The sequence below is a fragment of the Siphateles boraxobius genome, unplaced genomic scaffold (assembly GCF_051911475.1).
Source record: "Siphateles boraxobius isolate OS27281-9 unplaced genomic scaffold, OSU_SipBor_1 6, whole genome shotgun sequence".
Classification (NCBI taxonomy): domain Eukaryota; kingdom Metazoa; phylum Chordata; class Actinopteri; order Cypriniformes; family Leuciscidae; genus Siphateles; species Siphateles boraxobius.
The window spans coordinates 25394011-25421634 of NW_027509186.1; the positions used below are offsets into that span (position 1 = coordinate 25394011).

Genomic DNA, 27624 nt, shown 5'->3' on the forward strand with positions numbered 1-27624 from the left:
GCGGAATTGTCCATTACCGCTGTCATAAATAATTTAGCCTGCCGCAGCCTACTGTCACACGCGCATGCTCGCTGTTTATCCAGCACCAGCTTTGTAATCAACAATGACCACAGACAAGGTAGAGTATGATGCATGATTTTATGAAAGACATCACAAACGAAGGAAAACTATGTATGCCGTAAAGCAGTCGAATTTTGTAGTTCTTTTTGTGCTCCGGTTATTACCTGAAACCCGAAGTTACATAGTGCCAGTAAAAGCAATACAGACCACGTCAGGCTATGGCAGACGTGTCATTTAACCTATTGTAAGTCGATGTACCATCACAAGGCTCTTGGAAACATATTGTGAAGGTTGAAAAATTACATAGTGTTACTTTAAAAGCCGTACTTACTCAGACATTATGTGATTTCAGATGCACCAGGTGCTTAGGATTATAAAACTAGTTTTAAAACACGTGCCGAGATCTTAAAAATGTACTCGTATTCATGCTGGTTTCATATATTGTATATTTTTGAAAGACTTTTATAACATTTTCAACAAAAGTTTAAACGTAATGATTACAAAAATGGCATTTATTAAGTATAAAGTATCAACGTAATGCGCTGACTCTGTGAACAAATGCTAGTGTACAATTTCATTATTAATAATTATTTTTTAATTAAATAATTTTATAGTATTTTATTAGTATTTTACAATAATAATATACATATAGTAAATAATTAATATACCTTTTACACATTGAAGTAATCTTGTCTTAAAGGTTAAATTACCTGTCATTTTAAGAAACTTCCTGAACATGACAGGGGTCCTCTCTATGATATAATTTCCTGTTTTATAAAAAAAAATTCAGCATTTTGGTCATACATTTTTCACAAGAAAAAAAATCATATAATAATAATACGGGAATCAGTTTTGTATAAAAACAAAAACAAATTCTTATTAAATGTTTTCATTGTGATATCAGGACAGTTGTGTCACACTGCAATTCATCCCCCACAAATCCATACAATTATTTTTAATTCAGAAATGAAAAATGCTGAAAATAAAAGAGGAGCATTTAAGTTATTGTATTTATGCCACCTCTTGACTCAAGAAACTTTAGACCACAACGACTCAGAGAAGGATTACTATTACTAAAGCAATAGTAAACAGTTTTTGTTAAAAGCAAAAAAAAAAAGAGTGCGAGCTTGTCGGAGGAGGAGGAATCCTTCAGAGCTTGACGGCTGAAGGTTAGTCAGGTGGACAGAACGTAATTAAAGTGGACCCAAAGCCCTGCTCCCTGGCAGCCGGCCCATGCTGATCAGTAATCAGACTCTGACAGTCTGGCACGGATCCGCATCAGCATGCTTCTAAAACTGCACGTTTATGCTATTTCACTCCAAAATAATGGCGAAAAGTGAGAAACCCCAGGTCCTGTAGGCCACGTCTGGCAGCCGCAGGCTAACTAAACCACCTCACGACTCGTGCCGCCGAAGCACTAAATGAGATCCTTCATCAAAACAGCCGTCCTTCAGGGAACTCGCTCTTGTTTGCAATCGAAGATGTTGTTCTGCTTGTCATGCAAGAGGGAAGAGTTCTCCAGCTATGGGATTCGGCTCCACAAAGAGATTGAGGCACAAAAAGTCCTTATTTATGCAGAGGAGGCAGACCTGTCAATCACGCTGCCACACCGGGCTGCCCTGAGGGGATACGGTTGTTAATATTCACTGCCTTGTAGCACAAACAATTCTGTTACAACCATTCCAGCCAAAATCAATGATCAAACCCCAATTAACTTAAAAGGAGGAGGGAGCAACCGCACCGGGAGTTTCTCCCCTGTCAAGTTAAATCACACCTGTGTGGACTAAATATTTACACAGGCATGAGGTTTGTTTGCGTCTGAATGACAAAATGACTTGTGGGTGTATGTTTATGGTGAAACGAAGAAAAGAAAACGAAGGATAATTGCTAGTGAGCGAGTTCAGGGCAGCGTCACAATGATGCAAATCAGCAAGTGTGAGTAGGCTGTGTTTATCATTGGCAGGCAAAACCAATTGTATCTATATAAAAATGAAATAAGGTACCTTAAAAGCAGAAGCTACTATTTCATTGATTTTCCTAACGTTAACAGTGCTGCAACTAGTGCTACTGCTTCATAATTGAATTTCTCAGGGGCAGAGATCAAATACTGCAGATTTGGTAATTAACTGTCATTTAGCTGATGCTTTTGTTGTAACACACTCAATACCGGGACAATCCCTCTGGAGTAACCTGCAATTAAGAGTCTATCTGGTGAAAGGGCACACGTGACATGTCAGGTAGTTTCTACGTCAAGTTTACAGCCACCTGGAAGCAACCTGCATCTATAGAATTAGCAGTTTAGATCCATAACCCTTTAAAGGGATCACTTAGGTCCAATACAAGTGATGTTCAATGCACTGCATTTGGGGTATAATGTCAATTAGCACGGAATTTTTTTAATGACTCCTTTAGTTAAAATAAAAGCAAAAATCTTGGTAAAATAAGGAACTTAATGGAGGTAAATATGCCATCATTATTCAGATAGTATAAAAGTAGAAATGTGAGCCACATTTTTTGTCAAAGCACTTTCATTATTGTCTAAATTGTAATTTTTCAGTGGAACGACTGGTCTAGCCACCAATATAACCAAATTCACCAATGTAATCCCAGTGGTTGTCCGGTAAAAACGTAAGTATGTTCACTCTTGGCATGTTTGGTTCGATTAAAATTAACCCTGGTACAATTACTCTGTTAGTGCGGTTCATTTGAATAAGTTGAACGGTGCCATATGAACCCTGGTGCCCACACAAACAAGCGGACACCGACCACTGAAAAGATCATAGTCACAATGTTTTCTATCACAGTTCGGTACAGACATCAGAACTGCGTCTCCTCACAGCAGATCTTCATTTGTGTGCGTGACAAAGGGATTTCTGGTGCTGTTTCGACTCCTTTACCCATTTTATAAGCTCTTCAAGAGTTCTCAGCTGGTCAAAATACCATCATATGTAGGCTACGCACATACAACGAGCACATTTAGCCCAGCACACAACATTGTTTTGGATGTTTGGTAAGTCCCCCTAAATTCATCATTAGGTTTGGGACTCACCAAGACAGCGTGGCACTCTGCCGCTCCAGTAGGGTGTGGTGGCATTGCGGCACGTCAGTGTGGAGGGACCCTGTAGTTGATATCCATTGAAGCAGTAGAAATAGGCCTCTCCCTCCGCATGGAGGCTTGTGACGGACACATCTCCATACGCTGGTCTATCAGGGAAGTTGCAACTCAAGACAAATGCTGTAATGGAGAGAAAAAGAATAAATGATTAGGCACATGATTAAAACTGCAGCACGTCAGCCCACACTTATTTAAACAAATGTCTGAAGCAGCTCTAAAACTATCATTAGACTGAGACTAAGGTCTGTGGGGAGTTTGAATATTGCATTACGGCGACTCCCACTTATTTCAAGGAGACTTATTATCTTAACAAACTCCATCTGTCTTTCTTTCTCTCAGTTTAACATGGTCTCCGAGGGTCTGTCCCCAATGCATGTCCTCTCTCCATGTTCTCCAGACCGCAGTCAACCTTTTCTGCGTGAAAGGGACATCTTGAAGATGACAAATAAACCCGAACCCCGAACACTGTCCGTTTCCCAAGCCAGAATGGGCCTGCTGGGATGCATGGAGACAATCATTAGCTGCCTAAGATGATAGATTAGACTCACATTTGGCCTAATAGAGCAAAACCCTCTCTACCGCTGAGACTAGTGCTGATTCTTAATAATATCTAACTGGACACACTTTCCATTTTGACTTTCACACAGAGTCTCGCAAAACTCTGGTCCACATAGCAGACTAATCTGGCCCACTTAGACAGACCATCTGAATGTCTGATGACATATGGTATACAATGACCAATGACAGTTCAATGAGGTTTTTATTTTGTTTCTATGTGCCATTTAGAAGCAGATTTGAAATACATGATGCCCCAATTACATTATTTATATTTAAATAATTTTAGTAACTGGTCTGTTTTAAATAAAGGTGATGATGTTTTAAATAATGATGCCCCAGTGTTTCTTGGTCAGGACTTATTCTCTGTCACACCAAGCTCTCAGAGAAGAGTGAGGCCAGTATTCAAGTGCAGAGGATATACACAACAAAATTAACAAACAAAAATTTACCAAAATAAACCAAATGCAAGAACATCAAGAAAACTAGGGAGCAAGACTGAGACCAACAACGTAACATCCACCAAAGGAAAAGACCAGACAACAAACACAGGAACACAAGTGCTTACTGTATATACACAGGGTAATAGACTAACAAGACACACCGGGGACCTAATCAAACAAGAAAACGTTTCTTTCACCCTTTCAAAAGGCCTGAAGAAGGTCTTGGACCAAAGTGCTACTATTTAGAAAACATTTGTAAGCAACAACAGTGCAATTTTTCCATTTTACCTTCTACCTATGAAAATCAACAAGCCCCGATGATGTGAATACTAAAGACATAAAAGACAGAGATTTTTCTTTGAAATGAAAGAGGTCAAAATTCAAGGCCAGAGAGAATTTAATTGCAAGTCATGTACAGAACAGTGTATGCATATGAAAGATGCTTTGATAAGCAAGGGACCATCTTCTCCTTCATCACAAAAGTTTGCACTGCCTGCACAGTAGGCCCTGCGAGGCGGTAAATCCAGGTTAGACCGCAAGTGTCAGTCGAGCTAAGAACTGCTTTCCCAACACCAATTTTTTCGTCTCCTCCCCCCATCCTCCTCTGAGAATGTTTTTGCAATTTATGACAGAAATTTCAGGGCTCATTTCTCCCTGTCTCGATGTGGCTGCGGCAGCCGTATTGTTAGCTGTTGAAATTCAGAGCGGAGTGTGGGTGTTGTTATTGTCACCAATGACAAGACTGAGCCTGAGGCCAAAAAATTTGCACAGGGGCGATAAATTATAACCTTTGACCTGGCTTGGATCCATGTCATATCTGCTCTCAACTTCTTTAGCTGACTGAAAAAGGCCTAGCACAAATCTTTTCCATCGCTAAGCGGGATAATTCATTAATAATGAACTGTGCCAACCATAAGCACATTTATTTGCATAATAGCGCTGTACCATTTTCAAAAATAACTTCAATAGCTTTTTTTTAATTAGCTTTAGTTTTTTAAATTTAAAAACAATTTATATATATATATATATATATATATATATATATATATATATATATATATATAAAATAGAAATAGAAATATAAATTTAAAAATTAAATATTTCATTTATAAAAATTAATGTAATTTGAATGTACATAAATCAGGCAATTGAGGTAAATAACTTTGCAAACAGCCCAAACAAGTCTGTGATGAACCATTTTCATGGCACAACTGCTTCTGAGAGAGAAGTTGTGGAGAATGCAGCAGACTCCCGAGATCTGGCATACTATAGTAAGCTTAATTTACATTGAAATAGTGTTTTGTTCTTTTGCAAAGAGATTGATGTTTATTTAATTTTTAAAACTTATGGCATAGTGCTATTTTAGTTCACATAGCATCTGGTTAAACTGGACTGTGGGAGGTTAGTCATAATCACAGATTTTGCAATGCAATACAGCAAAGTGAATTCTAGCCAGTCTTTAGAGATAACTTGACACTGTCTGCACACAACAAGCAAAGAGCTCATAGGGCTAGCAGCTAACGGCAAGCACAAGGTTTTCAATTACACCAAAGCCCTGTAAATAACAGGTAAAAATGTCAAGTTGTATTACACATGATCGAGATGCTATCCTATCCCAAAAGAAATGTTATCTCACATTAGAGGCAATAGAAGCTTCTACGAACCAGTCTTCTCTAAAATATTACAGCAATTTTTCAGGTGTCAGGCATTAATTAAACCGTTCTGTACAATGCCCTGTAGTATTGCTTTCATAGCTCAGATTATCCGTATCTGATCCTAAACCAACAGCAAAAGTGAATCACTGCCGTGTTTCAAGCGAGAATCACTCTCTCTCTGGTCTCTGATCCTGTGGTGGTGTTTAGAGAGGTAGAGGGCCCTGTCAAACAGAATGAATGTTTTTGTTTAAGTTTTTTTCCTCTCTGCTGGCTCAGGTTGGATTCTGTGTCCAAGAAAGCCACAGTTTGATAAATCACTGCAATTCTTTTCCCTTACTGAACAGAGAGGAGCTGCGTAATGGGGTGGTGCACCTCAGCAACAATACAGGAGCCAGTAAGCGAGTGTTATACAGAACGGACATCCACAACCCCACGTGACGTTGAGATTCTGCGGTACTTGCATAAAAAATCTGAAAACTGTAGTTCACTCTGCAAACTGCGTCACAGGTGAGCACTAGCAGTCAACACAGCTTTGTTGATTATAATGGCTTTTAGTTTTGATCGATCCTGATGCTTCACATGTTTAAGGTGTAACCCCTCACGACCGAACGTTGTTTACATTTGCCCAGAAATTTTGGGAAATAAATAGAGAATTCAACAGATGTGTGGTTATATAAAAAACAGCAGTAACAATAAATCAATCCTAGCAGCAAGTGTTAATCTAAACAACAAAAACTAACAGATTAATCGCTTCTCCTGAGTGTGGAGAATGGTCAGGAAGTTTAAATGCCATTTTAAATATATTGAATTATATGCAACTTATATAAATATATAATATTATATAAATACAAATATATATAGAGTAGAGTGGGGGAAAACGTTCCCCTTAAGGACTGTGTAGTTTTTCTGTGAAACAAACATTAAATGTGTCTAGAATATTTATCCTAGTTTTTAGTGACAATGACATAATTATAAACTAAATAAGAGTTTTCATGTCAATTTTTTTTACAAATATTTGTACCAAGTTTTGCCCCACTCTAACAAAGCAATTTGCTTTATTTATTTATTTATTTATTTATTTGATAGGGACCATGCATATTCATGAACATTGTTGTACGATAATACACCATGTAAATATGCCAGAATTAGTAAAAGATACTACTTTTCATCTGGAGTCTCTAGATCGGTAACATAAAAAACACCAACAAATAGACTACCAACAGTCACAAAAACAAAAAAACATGATAACAAAAAACATTATACATTCACCACTATACTACATTTAATATAACAGTGAAAGTGTATAAAAACATTTACACCAATATCAGAGTTCAAGCAGTTTTAGCTTCAAATTAAAAATGACAAGCTAAAACGATAGATAAATATGAATATTTTTTAATGAACTATGCCGAAAATCAACCTATTTATAAAATATTTTTAGCTGATGCTAACTGGCTAGCTAACTAGATAGCTGGTGCTAACTTGAGGTAATTTTTCAATTTAACGTCAAAATATTTTTTTTCAACCATCTAGTTAAATTAAATTTGACGGAAAAACAAAGGATGTGATGTTCAGAACATGGTAATTACAGTAATTATGATGGGGCGTTTTACCCCATGCTTCACGGTAAATACTTCTACATCACTCTCGTCAACATCTTGACTTTATCTAGATATTATGTTGGGAAAAAAAACTTTATTTTAAATTAATGAATATTTTAATTCAGCAGTGTAGTCTGATTCATGAACAAATGACTTATTTAAACCAGTTATTTTTGAAGAATTAAAATAATATACAGTGTAATAAGTAGCCTATAGTCTGATTCAAAATGAAAATCAAAAACATAGTGCAACCAATTAGCCTATAGTCCAATTCATGAACAAATGACTGTTTAAAAATTTATTTTTAGTAAATTAAAAACATGCAGCGCAACAAGTGCAGCACAGTTCAGCCACGACCAACCAAGTTAGAATGTTTCCTGTATAATTTACAGCAATAGCAGAGAGAAAGTTTCTTTGACATGCAAGCAAAATGCACATCATAATATAAATGAATCAGAACTAAATAAACCTTGCTTTCTAGCCTGTGATGTTTCAAAAATTGAGCTGTAGAGGCAATTTAAAAACACCCTAATTCCAGCCCAGTGCTTAGTATATATTTTAGTATTTGATGAGGCAGTTTTGCATCCTCTCTCTCTTATAGCCTTAAAAAAGAGTATCTGAACTCACAGTAATTATGCCCTGCTCATGACTTCCATCCGCTTATACTGGCACACATGTATTTGAGCTCAGCGCCTGCAGCGGCGGGGCATGTGGAGAGGGTATCTGCCCCTGATGACTGTCTAATCTCGACACGGAGAGGGGGAGTACTCTCACCGACTCAATGAGCCGGCACATAGGGGGGCCCTTCACTCCCTCAGCCATCTATTTTATTTATGGTTTATTAGCGCTGTTTCAGCACAGCGGGGCCTGTACGCCAGCACCGCCGGGTTGTTATAGCATTATTACCCCTCTGCTTCCATTTCAATTAGACTAATACTGAGGGGGCATCAGAGGCTGGCTTTATGTGTAGCCGTCCGGTCGACACTAAATCACATGCCCGCAGGTTGCCTTGTGGCTTCATAGGCCATAAAGACTGAGTGTTGTAATGTGGCCTGAAGATGACTGTGTGGGAACTGGCATGGTGGAGATTAGCTGGCAACTGCTTAGACAGCAACAGATGCAGTGCTAATGTGCTTCATTAGGTGCCCTGGAGGAAGGCCCATGGGTGGACGTGGTGAGAATGGGGCGATGTATGTCCGGTCACACTGGCGAACCCCATGGTTTAGTTGGCTGGTTTAACTTAAAGGGATTGTTCACCCAAAAATAAAAATCCTTTCATTATGATTTTGCTGTTTTTGTAAATTCAATGAAAGCCAATGGGGACCAAACATTCCTCAAAAACCTGATGAATCATACTTGATTCTCAAATTTTAACAGGATTTTTCTAAAAAAAAAATTCTCTTTTGATAATCAAGCAAACCTAAGTTGCTTCAGTCCAGTAGGTGTTCATCTTGAAATATTACTAACAATATTTCAGTTATCCTTATAAACTGTCAGTCAGACAACACAAGGAATGTAGTAGATTGTGTACAGATTCATTGAGCAAGAACAGGTAATTCAGCAAAGTTTTGATCATGTCGATAATATAGAAGAAATTTGCATATCAGATATGATATAGTAGGCATTATAGGACTTACATTGCACATCAGCAACCAACTCGATTAGGAAAGCTATAAAACGTTGTGTGTTTATGTTTGATTTACATTATAGATTACTGTACTGTAGTGAATCGCGATAGATGAAAGAAGATCACACTGTAAACCACTGAAAGGTGCAAACCGTTAGATCTCTTTGCTCTGAATTCTTTACACGTATAAACATCACAAACAGATTTCCATCCACACAGGCCATTTGCCCACTGGAACTCTCTGAAGGCTCTTAATATAAGTCAGGAACTTGACTTGGCACATCTCAGGCTTCCAAACAAACATGCTAGCCGCCTCTGGCTCAATGCATCTTCAGCTGTAAACACATAAAAGCCTTGAGCATATGCAATGTGCTCATGAAAACTCTCATTCATACTGGGGCAGGCCAAAGTATGGTAAAGGATGGAGCATGACGGTTTATTTCCAACCCTGATCAATGCACTCAATGGCAATTAGAAATATATAGAGAACGTTGCCTATGGCAACATAAACAGAGAATCATCACGCACTATATCTACCTTTAACCATAAAGGATTAGGCGAGCGTTGGAAAACAAAAGTCTTCAAAATGCAAAAAGAGAAAATTAAATGTAGAGTTAAATATTCAGTATTGGCTGATGGTGATAAAAAAAAAAAACAATACGGTACATATGTATGTATTTCATTTGAAGTATTAAAGTTAAAGTAAATTCAACAGGTTCTCCTATGACAACAATCTATAAGACCCTTCTTGGTTCTAACTGGAACCTTCAAAATGCAAAAAGAGAAAATTAAATGTAGAGTTAAATATTCAGTATTGGCTGATGGTGATAAAAAAAAAAAACAATACGGTACATATGTATGTATTTCATTTGAAGTATTAAAGTTAAAGTAAATTCAACAGGTTCTCCTATGACAACAATCTATCAGACCCTTCTTGGTTCTAACTGGAACCTTTATTTTTAAGAGTGTAAAATAAATTGAATGGATTTCAAACCTTTTACAGACATTTGTAGATAATGCTAGCAGAGGAGGTCTCGGTGAGGTGGTGCCTGCTGGGTGAATATTTGCTTTCTTCAGATAGGACCACATCTGCTGTTTGATAAGACCACAGTGACCAGCTGTATGTCAGGCTGCTCTGACAGCATGTCAAGAACTAGTGGAGCTGTTACACTCTTCCAGGACTTGTACAGGTTCACGGTCTACACAACCGCAGAAATTCACTGATAAGCAGAGCTTCATCTCCGATTCTGAGCATGAAATGCCTGTGTGTGTGTGTGTGTGTGTGTGTGTGTGTGTGTGTGTGTGTGTGTGTGTGTGTGTGTGTGTGTGTGTGTGTGTGTGTGTGTGTGTGTTTGTGTGTGTGTGTGTACATATCGTCATCTGGGAAAACATTGAAATGATGCCACTCTTGTGTCATGCAGTGTGTCTGGTAAGAGTAGTACAGCAGGGTAGTAGTACATTTACAAAAGTAAATGCGCTATTAAATCTGTTGCATATTACATGAGTTAATAAAAAATATGTCCTCTTTCGCTTATTTATGAAGTATGGGCAGGGATTCCCAGACTCCAAGCTCATCATGTCTTATTGAGGCTGATTGCATGTGAGTGACTAAATCCAAGATGACACAGACGCAAGGGAAATCTCCCTTAATTTAAGATTGGCTTCTATCATTTCTTATTAACCTGGGACAAGTGGTGGGAGCAAACGGACATCATGAAGTAGATCACAGACACATATGGGGAACAACATAGGAGTATACTGAAATCTCATGAGTATACTGTGACACACACACACACACACACACACACACACACACACACACACACACACACACACACACACACACACACACACACACACACACACCCATTTAACCTGAGAAAAATATTAAGCATGACATTCTAAAAACATCACATTTCAAATTATTATAATTATTAGGTCATTAGCTTTTATATTATCATTGCACTAAAGCCAAAATAAATTACAATATTACCCAGAAAATAAGTTATTTTTTCTGTCAAACAAAGCATATATATATATATATATATATATATATATATATATATATATATATATACTGTGTATATATATAATAAGGGTGTAATGATTCATGTATTCGTTTTGAACCGTTCGGTACGAGGCTTTTGGTTTGGTAATCGGTACGTATTACAAACTGAACGATTCGTTGGAACATTTTTCCTGCTAACTGCGCTTCTCATTTTTGCTTCACAAACCATTTATCAGTTTGGACCAATGTCAGTGCAGCGCGAGTTTCTACAGCGCTAAGAGATCCAGTAAAGAAAGCATTTGAATTCGCCACAGAAGTAATAACATCGATGCGAGATCTAGTGAGAAGCATTAAAATTTCTCTGTTATTAAAGGATCAAACAGCGCTGATGTGGAAACCAGGAGAAACATTGTTCCATGAATGAACTTGTTACAGTCTTTAAGTCCACAGATCAGCAACATTCACAATGGATTTAATGTAGTAACACTGCCTTGTATTAATATTATCATATGTTATTTTTAATGTGATGACCAAAACATTATTTGTTCATCCTTCAAAGATTACCCCCATTTATTAAACTAAAAGTTTCAAGATGTAGGAAAACTCACACTTATGTAAAAAATAATTTTCTTTTAATAAGTAGGAAATTTCTCTGGCATTTCTTTCTTTTTGCTGTCTCGAAAACGTACTGAACCGTGACACCACTGTATCGTATCGAACTGAACCATGGATTTTGTGAACCGTTACACCCCTAATATATATATATATATATATATTCCCCAAAATAGAATACAAATTTTTTAATAATAATGATGATAATAATAAATATTTCAATAAACATATTTAATAAGGTCAACGTTAAGTTTGACAGCCGTAATCAATACATTTAGTAAAACAAAAAAAATCTACATTTTTTGCAGAACGCTCTTGTGGCCCCCATGTAGTAACCTTTTATATATGGCCACCACATACTGTAGGATTTTGCCAGTCGACAAAAGACTGTGAAATTACAAATTATAACCCAAAATATAATGTTTTAAGGGTGGTGAGCAATAGCTGTCAGTGGAAAAAAATCAATAAAAAAAATCTTTGTGTATATAGAGCCACACCACTATGCACTCCTTATTTTCCACTGCATGACTTTGTTCAATTTAAAAGGTACATCGAGAACACAGGTGGCAGCATAAAAAAAAAACACATGAGGCACAGAAGTAGAAAATAGAGGTTTCATCAGCAAAGAAAAATCTGCCTTGTTCCCATGGAAATAAAAGCAACCCAAACCTATTTTATTTGCATTGACACCTCAAGTGACAAAACACAGATACAGTAAGAATCTTCTTTGCTTCATTAATCGTACGTCTCACTGTCAGACTTTCTCTTTTATAGAAGTGTTGAAGTATAATTCATGTCATCTAAATGTCTTGCTCCAACACGCCCCCATAACGCAGTTCCAGCACATATAATTTCATAAAAGCAAACAGACAGTCGGTGGAAGAGTGTACTCCGTGTTCACGCTGGCATGTTTTTCATACGGCCCTACTAATGATGTGAGGGCATATAGAGCGGTCAACAAATGACAAAACAATGGTGTGTCACAGCACGGCCCAACGGCTCTGCGGGAAGCACTCATTAACTGGCCGAACTGAAGCACAACTTTAAGAGTTCAGGATCCAACGGCCCTGCAAAACATTAAACGACTTCAAATAGTGGCGGCGGGGGAGTATAATAGCCTGTGATTTGATGAGGTGCTCTTACTGCCATGTGCTTGCTCAATCAATCTGCCCTTCTCGCATATGCTCGAGTGCTGTCTTCTGAGGAGAGCCTGTATTTCACACATTCAGACACTATGTGTCATATTTTTATTTGCTTTGAATTATGCTTTTATCCAAAGCGACTCACAAATGCGGACTAGAGACATTTGTCTAGATGTGATCCCTACAGACCTTTATCTCTGAATGTCCAGAGAATTGTCCTGTTAATCGAACTCTGATAGGTAGACAGCCTGTGTATGCAAATTACCTCCTTCCTTCATATTGCTAAGATCTTCTTTTTTTTTCACAGCACGGGTAATGTAATTTCTCATAATTGCTAAGGGTTCTCTTAATGAACCCTGTTTGATAGCTAATGGGCAGATGAGCAGGTGGTCAGCGCTATCAATCAATTACACGAGCGCACATGCCCCACCCAGCCCCTAAAACAACCGCCATTTAATTCCATTTGCCGCGGTTAGATTCTACGCTATATCACGTCCATTAAATGCAAATGAGCGAGCAGCTGTCTGCTCTGTATTATTAAAAGCAGAGAAAACTTCCACTGCAATTACCTCTTAATAATTATCTGATAATTCCTTACCAATAACAACCTGGAAACATATTAATTTAGTTTGGGACAACGGATATTTTTTTTTATAGGGCTCCTGCAATTTTGTGATAAAGACAATGCCCTTTATTAATTTTTAATTAAAAAGATTGAATGAAATAGGCTCCTCTGCCAAAGTGTTGCCAAAGGTTTATAATAACATCCATTCTGTACAATTTAGCTTTAAAGAAAGAGCCGTTCAAATTATAACTGGAACTATACAGTGCAGAATCCCTCAGAAAGGGGATGAAAATATGCCAATAATTGACAAAACAGTGTTAATCTTGATATCACTGATGAAAAAGTTTTTTATTTTTTATTTTTCCAACAATAGGTAAGACAATACAAAATGTGAAGCTGTGTAGCTATAGATGATAATTAAATGATTTTAATTAAAACATACTGTTCATGAAAAATTGATTAGCAAAAAAGTAACACCGCAAGATATTAACAATGTTTTTGAAGAAGAAAACTCTCATAGTCAATAATGTCAGGGAATGACTCGCCCAAAAATAATAATTTCGGGCGAGTTAATTAACTTATCACAAAAAAAACCCCATTAAACAGATTTATACACTACTGTACAAAAGTTTGGGGTCGGTAAGATGTATTAATTTTATTTTTTTAAAGAAGTCTCTTATGCTCAGCAAGGCTGTATTTATTTGATTAAAATATTGTGAAATATTATTACAATTTAAAAGATCTGTTTTCTATATTAATATATCTTAAATCAAATGTATTCCTGTGATGGTAAAGCTGAATCTTTCAACTCCAGTCTTCAGTGTCACATGATCCTTCAGAAATCATACTAATGATTTGCTGCTCAAGAAACATTTCTTATTATTATTGATGTTGAAAATTTTGCTTAATATTTTTGTGGAAACTGTGGGTTTTTCAGGATTCTTTTGCTGAATAGAAAGTTCATAAGAACGGCATTATTTGATCTAGAAATAATGTTTTTTAATCTTTACTTCCACTTGTGATCAGTGTCCTTTCTGAATAAAATTATTTCTTCCAAAACAATCTTATTAACCCCAAACTTTTCAACAGTAGTGTACACAACATAAAAGTATAATATAAATGATTATATAAAAATTATGGTAACACTTTATTTTAAGGTGCTTGTAATAGGCAGTAATTAACAGTTAATAAGACACTTATAAGACCTTATAGGATGCTTAAAAACATAAATAAGTTAATACAAGTGTTAATTAAAGCATAATTAACACATTTATAAGCGCCCAAGCCCTGAAAAGGCGAAGGCCCTATTGTTTTCCTTAGGATAAATTTGTTTTCCTTAGAATAAATTTTGTTTTATTTTTCTAACGACCTGTGTGCAAAGTTTCAAGAGTTTTCGAGCACGTTAAGGGCTCCAAAAGTGCCCGAATAGTCGTTAGAAAAATAAAACAAAATTTACCCTAAGGAAAACAAATTTATCCTAAGAAAAACAATAGGGCCTTCGCCCTTTCAGGGCTTGGGCCCTTATAAATGTGTTAATTATGCTTTAATTAACACTTATATTAACTTATTTATGTTTATAAGCATCCTATAAGGTCTTATAAGTGTCTTATTAACTGTTAATTACTGCCTATTAAAAGCACCTTAAAATAAAGTGTTACCAAAATTATAAATAAAATGTTTAATATTTGCCTTATTTTGCCAACTAAAATATAATTTTTCAATTAAATGCAGATGCCAGTTAAGCAATTATGATAAAACTCTGCTATTTGGAGACTTTCGAACTGGGATATTAATATATTTATATACGCATGTGTTAATATATAAGAAATGAGCGAAGACTGAAACTAAAAATACTTGAGAATCCACAGCACGGCGGACAGCAGCAAATATGAGCAAGAGTGTATACTCACATCCTCAAACTCACTCTGGGATCAACAAAGTAGCATTGTATCATATCTTAAAACAACAACAAAAATGTGTGAAAATAAACACTGTTTAGAAAATATGCATTTGCTCATTCTACTATTACATTCTCAAATCAGGAATTAAAAGACTTTCACTAAATAGCTCACAATACAATTTTACAGCCTTAAAGGGGTGGTTGATTGCGATTTCACTTTTTCATTTTAAATAGTGTGTAATGTTGCTGTTGGTGCATGAACAGTATCTGCAAAGTTGCTGCACTGAAAGTTCAATGTAAGCAGAGATATCGTCTTTTAAAAATCAGGAAGTTTAATGCCAACAAAAACGACTCGAATGGGACTACAACGAGATACTCCCGGGTTTTATACGTAACTAACCCATAAATTTACATCAACCCTCCCTCCGGAATATGCAAAAAAGGGGACATGGCCATATTTCTGCTGCTTTGTCAAAGAGGAAGAGTTATAGTGGAGAGCAGTAGTCATGCCGTCGAAAGTGTTATTTTCACCCAGCTGTCAGGTCTTCTGTGTTCAGACTTCCTACGGTCGCTGTAGTTCGTCAACAATGGCTACAATTTATGTTTGATTATGTTCCAGAAAATTACAATCGTAATTTAGCTCTATGTGTTGCGCATTTTACGGAAGACAGCTTCCAGAATCTCCACGAATTCAATGCCGGATTCAACAACAAACTGTTACTAAAGCATGAAGCAGTTCCAACTTTAAAATCTGAGGCAGTAGTTGTTGGGCCACAACCTGTAAGTAAGATTTAATCATTTTAAATGTATTTGCATGTATAATTTCAGACGTAAGTTTTAGTTTTATCAAGGACGTAAACAAATGCCAGCGCTGGCTTTAGTAGCCACTTAGTTATGCTATTTTGTGTATGACAAACGCGTACAAACCTTTTGGACCTGAATTTGTAATTATGTACTTTTTTTTTTAAATGTACTTTCCATGTATACTTTATGACGTAATTTTTCGATTTGATCAAGAAAGTAAACCAATGCCAATGCTGTTTGTTTTTTAGTAGCCAGTTAGTTCGATGCTATTTTGTGTAAGACAAACGCGTACCTAAAGAAAACGATACACTGAGTAAACTAAGTTTTGTGAATAGATAAACGGTTGTTCATTATATCGATAAAACAATAACTTTAAAAAACGGTATTACTCTGTCATTTATTCAGTTATTAAATGTTTGATCAGGAGAAAACCTTATCTCAAAAGCTATAAGCAGCAATAGCATTTTCAAGTAACAGCGTATCAAAATTCTTATATAATAATAGTAGAATAGAAAAGAATAGAATAGAATAATAATAATAAAATTTACCATTCAGAAACGTTTTGTAAAAGCCGTGGGGAGGTTCTGCTTGACTCTCTTCATTGCCTCTTTCTGGGTCTGATTCTGGCTCAAACTGATACGGCAGTAGGCTATTGACACTATTTACATTTGACCGGAGCACATGCAACTTTCGCCCGTAAAGGCAATGGGCGTGAAGTTTCCGGACTACGTGCACTACACACAGTGTTGGTAAGTAACGAAGTAAAAATACTTCGTTACTTTACTTAAGTATTTTTTCGGGGATCTGTACTTTACTTGAGTATATTTTATTTGCATCTACTTTTACTCGTACTCCACTACAATATTAAAGACAAACTTTACTTTTTACTCCGTTACATTTCCCCATGCCCGCTCCAAGTATTTAATACACTGGCTTTCCAAACCAATGAAAAACTTGGTTTTATTTTGAAAAACGAACGCGCGAGCTCTTTGCAAGCATACACTCTCATAGCAGTCAGTTCGCCATTGTGGAAGATGACCGCAGAAACAGGTGAAGGTGCAGCTCTGCCCAGCAATGATCCTGAGATTCCCGCTTACACTGTATCTTGCACATCTTCTGTTTGATGCAGCTAATGTTATGGAACATGTTTGTTGCAGAGCTGCCAACTCTCACTCATTCAGTGTGAGACTCACGCAATTGACACTTTCCACACGCTCTCACGACACACATCCATTTTCTCACGCAGAGAAAAATCGCGAAGCAAAGAGGACATTGACACCGACAGACAAGACAGAGTAGATTACTTTTGATATGAAACAAATTCTCAGCTCTCAGATTCTGTCCTTTTTATTACGTAATTCAAACAATAAATACCATTTTGGAGCTTTTAAATGTGACGTGACCGATAGCTAGCGCCTGCTATGCAGGGTGCCGTTAATCTCTTTATTACTAGTTAATTGTAAATACACACAAATGAACAATAATAGGTAGCCTATGTTGAAAGATACAGTACAACTTACCGAAATGTATATAGTACATTATAAATATATATATATATATATATATATATATATACACACATAATATCAATAAATCAGTGTTTTTCAACCGCGGAAAGAGGTCAATAAAACAGCTGGAGACTGGAGAACAATGTCACATAACGTTACATTTACCTCAGGGAAAAAAAACAAACATTTAATGACCATAGCACGTTAGTTGGCTAGAATTTTTTAAATTTTTTTATATATTTAATATTAGTATAAATTAGTATTTTGCTAAATATATGCACTATATATTTATTATATTTTTACTTATAAGCTATGATTAAAATATTATAAAGTTGTTATTATAATAAAAATCACATGTATTTTTAACATGTAATAATACCAGCTGACAGGGCTCTCTGTAGCCTATGTTTACAGAATTAGGTGAGATTTTCTTAATTTAAAAATTAACATGCATCTACTGTACCAAATATTTATGAAAATGAATCTATATTGAATCAAGATCGGAATCAAACCACAATAATTGAATTGAAATTGTAAAATTTGTATCAAAGAATGGCCTACCAGTCATTGCACCATAATATGCTGTCACTAAACTTAATGAAATTGTTTAGAATTGATGCAAGGTGCTTCTTTGTCTCTCATGATTGCAAATCTAACAAATTCTTAATTGCAGTATCTAATAATTTGTTAAATTAAAACATTGCATATCACTCCCAAAACAAGTGATCTGTTTAATTATTGATATTTACAGTTTGAATATTTACTTTTTACTTTCGGTACTTAAGTACGTTTTAAATCGGATACTTTTGTACTTTTACTCAAGTGATGTTTGAATGGAGGACTTTCTACTTTTACTGGAGTCATTTTTTATTTAGGTATATATACTTTTACTCGAGTATAATTTTTGAGTACTTTTACCACCCCTGACTACACAGTTTAGCCAATTACAACACACCGGCCCATCTAACCAATCTGAGCCCATTGCCTTTTTCTGAGGGAGTGGTTTCATAGAATCAGGAAGTCAAACGGTCGTTCAAATGACAGAGGAGAAAGCGGCTTACAATAAAGGTGAAATTTATGAAAAATAAGGCTTTAAAAAACAAAACACACTTAGACATGTATATTGCACCCCATAAACACAATCATGCAAAGAAAAAAAAGCAGTAAACCACCCCTTTAAAAGGGAGCATATGTTCCCAGAAGAAAGAGGAAGTCTCCTGCAACAAGAGCCATTTTGTCCTAACGGGGAGTGCTCTCCTCATTATAAGTTGCACTTTCTTAAAGCGCTACATTGACAGCATGTCTGCAGAGTGTTGTTGAATCTGCGACACAAGTCCGCGGACCGTGTCCTGAGAGATTTGCGAAGGATTCTGGGGGCCGCATGTGTCACACGGTGAGGCAGGGAGCCTGGAGACACTCCCAGACATCTTGACAGCATCCCAGCATTCCTTTCTCTCACTGACAAGCCATCAGAGCACTCATGTGCTTTCAGTAAAACCCAGAGCAACCACATCCCCCTGACTCCAATAACACAGCCTCCCTTTCGCTGTCTGTCTACTCACAATACCGTGATAGATTATCTACACATTGGCCGCCGCACCGTGTGACGTGAATGCATCTCTCTCAGTATGTAGGCAACAAAATTGAACAGAATTTTTCTGCTCCATTGTATTTGGGATGAGGATAGACTACAAAAGGCAGCCTTTTCATACAATAGTAAACAACTGTGGCAGGTTGATTGTTTTGTAAATAACAGCGCACGGTGATATTTGAAATCCGATGGATTATTTCAAGCTGCGGATCAATTCGTACAAAAGTGTTACAGGGAGGCAATTACACAGAATGAACTTTAGAGCTGTACATGTGCTCATTGAGATAGGATTCACATATTAAACTGGATATAAAACTTCATTCACAGCCAAACAGAAATCTGCCGAGCAGAGACTTTCTAACTGGAACACGAACGCATTTAAAAATCCATGCGTGAATATATAAAGAATGAGTGAAGACTGAAATGAAAAATGCATGAGAATGCACAACGCGATGGACAGGAGCAAACATGAGTGTATACTCGCATCCGCCGGCACACGAGAAAGCATGAAAAGTCTTGATGCTTTCTCCCACCCACTGACATCACGCTCCATTGTTAAACCATCTGCATTGACATGCACCCTGTGTCACAGCCAATCATTAATGTAATTACTGGGGTTTTGCATCATTACTGTTATTCACAGTTGTGAAGTAGGAGGGAACAGCTTTTAGTGGTAGAAGGAAACAATAGCAGCCATAACCCAGGCAACCTCAGGAGCCACACTGCTTTTAAATCTGCCTCTCAATTACTATTTTTCTGCACTATTACAGAGTGTTATAGTGTGACAGGCACATACGTGAGAGCAAGATCTTTGAAAATAGGTCACTGTTATGGCATGGCACTGTTATCGGATTAATAAAAAACAGAAATACTTTATATTTACAAGTAGATTTTCTGAGGAAAATATTAGTGGTGCTTACCAACAAATGCTGCACTGAAAGGTTGCTTACTTGCTTAAAAGGACCCACCTACAGGGCTTTATGGTCACTTCATGTGTCTTGACCGATCAGATGTGGTCAAATTGGATATGCACACTTCATTTACATTTGGCCACATACGTCTACAGAACAGAAATAAAGCTGATCTACTATTACAATATATAATATATAACATACTTGACTATAGTGATGATTCTGAATTTGAATTTGAATTAGCAAACAGGATACTGAATTTAATGTAAGGAAGTAAAATTTAAATTAACTGACAGAAATAGACAGGGTGCGAACTACGGGGGAGCTAGGGGGAGCTCGGCTCCCCTTAATAAGACGTGGGCGCCCCGGAAAACGTGATTCGTGAAATTTTGGGGGGTCTAAAAAATATTGACAATGTTTTATTTTGACGTGCAATTTCAGTTTTGTGTAATGTGATCATCGTGGTGTATTATGTGTAAAATAGCAAAAATATCATTCATTCATGCATGACGCCGATTTAAACCTAATTCACTTCAATAAAGATAACTACAAATGCTATTCTTGTCATGAGCATCAAGGTGTGGTGGCGCTGCATGTGCAAATTCCAATCATGTTTAGTACATATTAACTCAAAGATTCGTAGAAAAAATATAAACGTTGGAAGCCATTGATCTGCACGCAAAGTCCTTGAAATCCAATCTGTGTTAAGGTAAGGTATGTTATTCCCAATTATGGGGTTGTTATAGGTCTGTGTGCCTTTCGATGTCTTAGGCCTAATTGAAATTATGGAAATGAATTTTGGTATTCTCTGTAGCCTGACGAGTAATTTAACCCTTGTTTAAGTGAACTCAAAGACAGCCTATTTATAGACTATTTGTGGATGGCTGTTTGCTGTTTGACTTATCAATTTGTGTCGATAAAGTATAATAAGGTGAATCCTGTATATAGTGCTTGCATAGTGCATATACTTGTAGCTGCTATGTATCTTTGGAAGTCCTTGAAATGAATGGGTTTCATAGCGCAGCGCCGCGCATTCCGCATCCTGCCTGAAAGGCGCTTCAGTCCTCGGCACGCGCAAGAGCACAAATACAGATACAAATATATTGCCCATTTTCAATTTCAATTTCAATTTCATTTTCGAAAGTGCTCAAACAACAATCGCTCGGCAAGATTGCCCAGCAACATTGCTCAAAAAGTTGCCCTGTGTATCCTCACCTTTAAATTATTGCATAATACTTACATGGTTTACAGGTTATTTCAATTTTTTCAAGTGCTGAAGCATATTTATGGGCTTCTTAATTCATAAAATTCTATTAAAATTTAAAATTAATTCAAACAAACAAATGAATGAAATAAAACTAAATTCATAAAATCATCCCATGATGGAAATCCCTAAAAGGTTCTATATATGAAGCGCCTGATAGAAACTTCTAAGGTTCTATAGAACCTTTTCTTCTAAGAGTGTAGATGGAACAATAGAAAGACAGGGGGAATGTTGGATGGATGGATGGGTATAGATTCCTCTTCTTGTCATTCCAATTCTGCTTCTTTGAGTCATGACCAATTTCCAATTCCAAGTTATGAACTGAAAGGAAGCCAATATAGTATCATACCACTGCTGGACACTGAAGATAAAATTTGGACAATGTTTCACACGCTTCATTTCAATATCTAAAGCTCCACATAATTTAGTGTATGTGCATGCAGTTCTGTTCTTTGAGGCGTTGGCGGTGTGCGACACTTCTCTGCTAATTGGCTATGAGGATTCAGCCTGTGTTGTTTCTCATTTCGATCAAATAAAGCACAGAGTGTAGCACACTTCTCATGCTCGCTTTGTTACATTCAGATCATTTTTATTAGATCACTCTTCAGACATGAGAGTCCTTCAGATTTGATTGTAGAGGGGTGTCTTATGTGATGGCAGGTTTTCTTGTGTAAGCTCATTGAACATTGATGAAGAACAAGTCCCTGAATGCTCCCTGACTTTCGAGGACATATGAATATTGAAAGCTTTGGCCACTGAACTGACTGGCCAGATGTGGTCAGCATGTCATTTCAACTTAAACGTCTTTTAAAATGGGCTACTTTTCAGATATGAATTAACCTGAAAAGGCACGGTGATCTTATTATCAGCTGCTGTCATGGACAGAGACAAGGACACACTCTGCCAAAGGGGATAATTACTATCTCTTTTTATTCTTCTTCTTTGCTCATGAGCTGAGCCAAGATAGCTTGTGTAAAGACCCGTGATATACTTCAAGCGAAATCAAAGAATGAACTGATGTGACAATTTCGAACAAAATCAGACCAAAAAAAGTTTGTTCGGAGTTCTGAGAGTTCGAAACAGCGTGCCAGAGCTCCGGCAAGTAAACACCTTCGTACTACCATTGGTCGGTGACAATTACGAAATAGGTAGGTGTGGGCTGAGGCTCTCCTTCTTTCACATGGAAATCTTTTCCGCTTCATTTCTTCTATTCAGTCCGTTGAGGTCAGACGTCTGCGAGTAAAAACATGAACACTGGATCGCCGCTTTATAGTAGAAAATTAAGTTGTACTTCTGATTAAATGAGACACTGACTGTTCTTCATGTTTAATACTGTAAAGCTGCTTGAATTTATGTAATCTATCGTGTAAAGTGCTATATAAATAAATGTGTGACTTTACTAAAGCGTCGAATTGCAGAGCTCGGGCAAACATATACACTTTGCTAGGATCAGATGATTTTCCTATGCTTTCTTTAAAAAAAGAAACTCCACTCTTTCGGAAGAGTGGGTGGCATCGGATGTTCGCTACCAATGTATCGCTGGTCACGTTTTTCTAACTTCTTTTTACCGTAAGCGAAGAACGAAAACGAACTTCACCGTGAGTATATCGGGGCCTTAGCTCAAAGTCTCATATTTGATTGTAATGTCTGACAGACTCCGAACAGCGACCGAACCGGAAAACAGACAGCACCCTTGCAGAGAGGACCTCATTTGTGCTTTAAACAAACATAAAAGCTGAAGGCTGGTCAGATACTTTCTATTAAGCTTAAGTAGCCGGATCCCAGGATTTTTGTTTTGTTGTATTGCTCAGCACCCGTGTACTTGACGAGTAGCAATGGATACACAATAAAAAACAAGTCACCAGTGATTACTTTATCAAATGAATTTACCTTCATTTTACCTTCTATGTGGTGAGCCTAGTCTCATGATACTGTATTTGCTGGATCAGACGCAGGACTGGCTCTATCCTCTAGAGTTGGGAAGTGGGCTTCAACCTTTTTAAAAGTGTACTGTTCCCTGGAACATCACAGGCTGTACCTTCTAGCTGAGGAGGAGGGCTTATGAATAAATGGATGGTAGATCTAGAACTATGCTAACATCTGTGCGGCAGTAAGGAGTGAGTTGTCAACACACTTTTCACACACTAGATTTCTCTCTCTGTCCTCCTCTAGCATCACTACCAGTGGAGAACAGCCTGAACGTTACCGCCGCAGTGCCTGAATAGCATGCCGTTTGAAACAGCTATTAGCTACCCAAAAAAGGGTTCGCGCAAGGCCGTTATCATCACAATAATCATCAAGTGGATGGGGTGTTAGTCAGCGGAAGTCAGACCCATAAATAGTGTAATTCTATTGATCAGCTTCCAAAATGTCCGCAAAAGAAAGCTGTGCATGTGAAAATTGTTCCTAGCAGAATTATAAGGGCTACACTAATAAAATAATATATATATTAAATTATATATGTTTTTATATATAACTGTGGTGAGCAGGACGAGGCCGAGGGACGTTAGAGAACGCGCAAAGATGGTGGCGTGAGTGATAATGCACGTTACCTGTGAGACGCACCGGTCTCGCATCTCTCACGGAGGAGCGGAAGCATAAAAGGAGGAGCGACGCCTGTGAAAATCGAGAGAGGAACAGGCCTGATTTTATGTTGTGTTTTGTTTCTCTTTTGTGTAGCCAGGAGTCGTCTGCGAGGGGCTGCTGGTGGATACTTTTGTTTTTGTATTTGTTTTATTTGATAATTAAAAGTTGTTTGAATGTTCGCCTGGTTCCTGTGTCCTTCTTCCCATAACATCTGAACCCCATTACAATAACAATTTCCAAAAACGTGCAAAATACTATTAAATATCCTGTTTCACTCAGAAGGCAGATCATCTGTGTAAAATAGCCAAGTTATGCTGACTTGTTAAAACATACTGATTATGTACTCTCTAATAAGTGCAGGATTTACTAAATTATTTATTATAACAAAAAACAAAGACCAAAGAAAGATAAAAACTCCTCAGTCATAAATCTGCCATAGACTTGAGCACAGGGGCGGTTTGGCCTTTTGTTATTGGCCGTCACACACGACAGGAGAGCACGAAAATTAATGTTGCAGAAATGAGACGGCCTCAGGCAGAGGTGAACCTGGCATAAAGGTGAAATACAGCCTGAGCTGCACATCTGCTTAAGCTGATCTGACACCTCAGCCGCCGAACACTCTGACACCACTAAATGTCAAAGCTCTATTACGGAAACTTTGCCTGTCTTTTAACGCAGCCGTCAAAGACACTGATCCATCCAGACGTTTATCACTGAGAAGGGCAACGTTTGCACCAAGACGTGCTTACAAATCAGACATGGACACATGAGACTCCCTAATCGGGTGACATACTGTGTACAGAAAGGCAGGTCACATAAAGTTGAAGGGATAACAGTGCTTATAAAACTGAGAAAGAAAAGAATTACAGCTCACGACTAACACTCAATTTCTGAGAAAACTCGCAATTCTATGGGACCCAGCATGGTACCATCTCTTTCTGTCAACCCACCGACTCTTTAAATGTTAAAGCAATTTTCCACAGAGAAGCGGAGGAAGGAGAGTGCTTGATGGTTAATTGTGGAGCCTTTTCACTGCAAAATCTCCTTAGCTCTTTTTCTTATTTCATGAATGGCTCTATTTTCATCTATCAATCTCCATGCCCTCGGTCACCTGCAGCATTGTTCATTCTTAAAGGCGTACTTTGAAATGACCTGACACGATTCCTCTTCCAGTGCAGGTCCAGGTCATTTTTTAGACGATGAGAGGGCAGGATTCATTAGCCTGTCAACCTCTCCAAAGAGGCAGCTCATTAAGCAGAAATTAATTAGCTATTCTCTCAGAGACAGCGTGTCCATCTATAATCAGATCTGTCTCGTCTTGCACGCCAGTTTAATGGAAATGTTTTCACTTTTTTCTCATCAGACAAGGTGAACCTAGGGATCAAACGGAATGAAACATAAAGGCATCATCTTCTTCCAGAGGAGAAAAATTCAGGCAATTAAATGATCAATGACACAGTTTATTCATAGAATAGCTTGAATTGTTTAATTTCGCTTTACAGCTATTCCGACTCACCCGTCACACAGTCAAGCTCATCCAGAGATCTGTTCAAAATGATTCTACTTTCATCTTACGCTATATAAAACGCAAGGGCGGAACTGAAATAAAATCTGGATGTGGCGAGCTCCAGATCATTTGGGATTCACAGCCTCGGTCCAATGCCACACAGACGGGCAGGGTCAGAAGGAAAGAGAAGTGCATGAATGAATCAAGGCAGGGCATGTCTAGACACATAAAACTACTACATTCCCATCTATCACAGAAATCTGGTCTGTCAGTGCATGACAGCACTTACAGTGCCTCCGTGAAGACCTTGCAGACAAATAAGGTCAAAGGACGACTTACACAGCGTTTAAGATTGTATCATAAAATGCCTTGATTTAGACTTTACGGTTAAGCCGCAAATACAGTAGTAAACGTTAACCATCTTGAGAGTACAGAGCTCCTGATGGGTTTGAAAGATATTAACCGAATACTGCTGTGACATTGCCACCGGCTGGCTGAAGGATGCCTCTTTAACTTCAACTAGATGTGAACTAGACGTAGTAACTAGAAAACATATTTTTGAGCACCAAATCAGGATATTAGACTGATTTCTGAAGGATAATGTGACACTGAAGGCTAGAATAACGGCTGCTGAAAATTCATCTTTGTCATCACAGGAATTCATTTTAAAATATATTTAAAAATATATATATATTTTTACAGTTTTTTTGATCAAATGCAGCCTTAATGTAACCCCAAACTTTTGAATGGTAGCGTATTTGTATCTAATGGAGGAAGTTTCTCTCTAATTTAAGTCCTGGAGTTAGTAATACAAAAGAAAAAAATGTCACAATAAAACAACAACAACAACTGACAATGAAATTTACAGAAGCCTCACAAAACATAGTTTCACTTTATTTCGATGGTCCCTTTAAACATTCTGTTGACTGAGTAACATTGCACCTACATGTCTACATGTCTACTCATTAGAGTTTTAGAAGAGAATTAGTAGATTGGTAGGGTTTGAGTAAGTTGACATGTAGTTGGAAAGTTACTTATAGTCAGTAGAATGTCTGTTGGGAAGCATCACAATAAAGAGTTAGCAGATATTAAGCGGACAGTCTACTAATACTCTAATGAGAATTAGTTGACATGTAGTTGCAAACTTACTTATAGTAAATAGAATGTTAAAAAGGACCATCAAAATAAAGTGGTACCACAAAAATAATAATTATTATTAGTATACATGCCAACTGGCCAATAATTATTTTATTTACTCACAAAAGTCTAGTTTTGCTTCCATGTGGTGCTTGGTGAATGTGACTTTTGCTCTAATGAAAGTGCAAAAAAAGTAGCAGACGAAAAAAGTGAGAAGTGGAGCCCTACTTTGGCTGAGGATGTGTGTCAGTGGGTGAGAGCGTGTATCTCAGCTGGTGATCCCTCGCCCTGCAGGGTTAATCTCCTCTGGGAGGGGCGAGCGGCAGGGTGGAGGATATTACAGAAGCTTCCTCAGCCATCACTGCACACTGCAACCCGCCATGCACTGCTAGGCTCAGCCCAGATCAGCCGACTTTATCACGGCTCAACTACACAACTGAGCTCATACTGGGGCAGGACTCCAATCCTCAGCTCATAATACCTCGTCTAAAGCATTCACAAAATAGTTTACCCAAAACACTTGCATATGCACACGTGCTTCCTCTGCAGTGCCGTATGAGATTGACAACCTCTCAAGCTTCTGACATTTAAGTGGTGGGGCGAGAGCGGTGTGGCAAAGGGGGTGATTACCTGTAGAAAGGCCATTCAGACCCCAACAGCCTTCATTTCAAACTTCACTCCATCAGCCCTGCCTTGTTTGTGTTTAACCTTTATCCAGACGCAAAGGGGTGCAGCGAGGGTCCTTTCATTGTGATCTGAATTATTTAGAGGTCTAAATCTTTAATGCGCCTGTCTTTGATGGAGGTTCCCATTTAGAGAATCTGTCATTCGTCAAACTGTACGGCCTGCTATCGGGACGGGACAAGGGTTTTAGATCTTCGTGGATGGTATAGCAGAAAACGACTTGTTATAGACACATGACAAGAGATCAAAGTTAAATGTAAAAAGATTTTGATGTGTTCATACTCTAATGCTCACACCGTGGAAAAGAGCTGAGGCGATCAAAGAATGCTCATCCATGTTGAAACACAGC

At 37.6% G+C, this 27624-nt stretch overlaps 1 protein-coding gene across 5 annotated transcripts in view; it reads right to left on the reverse strand.

The window, feature by feature from the left end:
- sez6b (seizure related 6 homolog b) overlaps positions 1 to 27624 on the reverse strand; it is a 197198-nt gene that overhangs the window by 38243 nt on the left and 131331 nt on the right. For all 5 annotated transcript variants that reach the window (XM_077208421.1, XM_077208419.1, XM_077208420.1 and 2 more), the window contains exon 5: positions 3110 to 3295. In XM_077208421.1, the coding sequence (XP_077064536.1) occupies positions 3110 to 3295 (186 nt within the window). The remainder of the gene's footprint in view (positions 1 to 3109; positions 3296 to 27624) is intronic.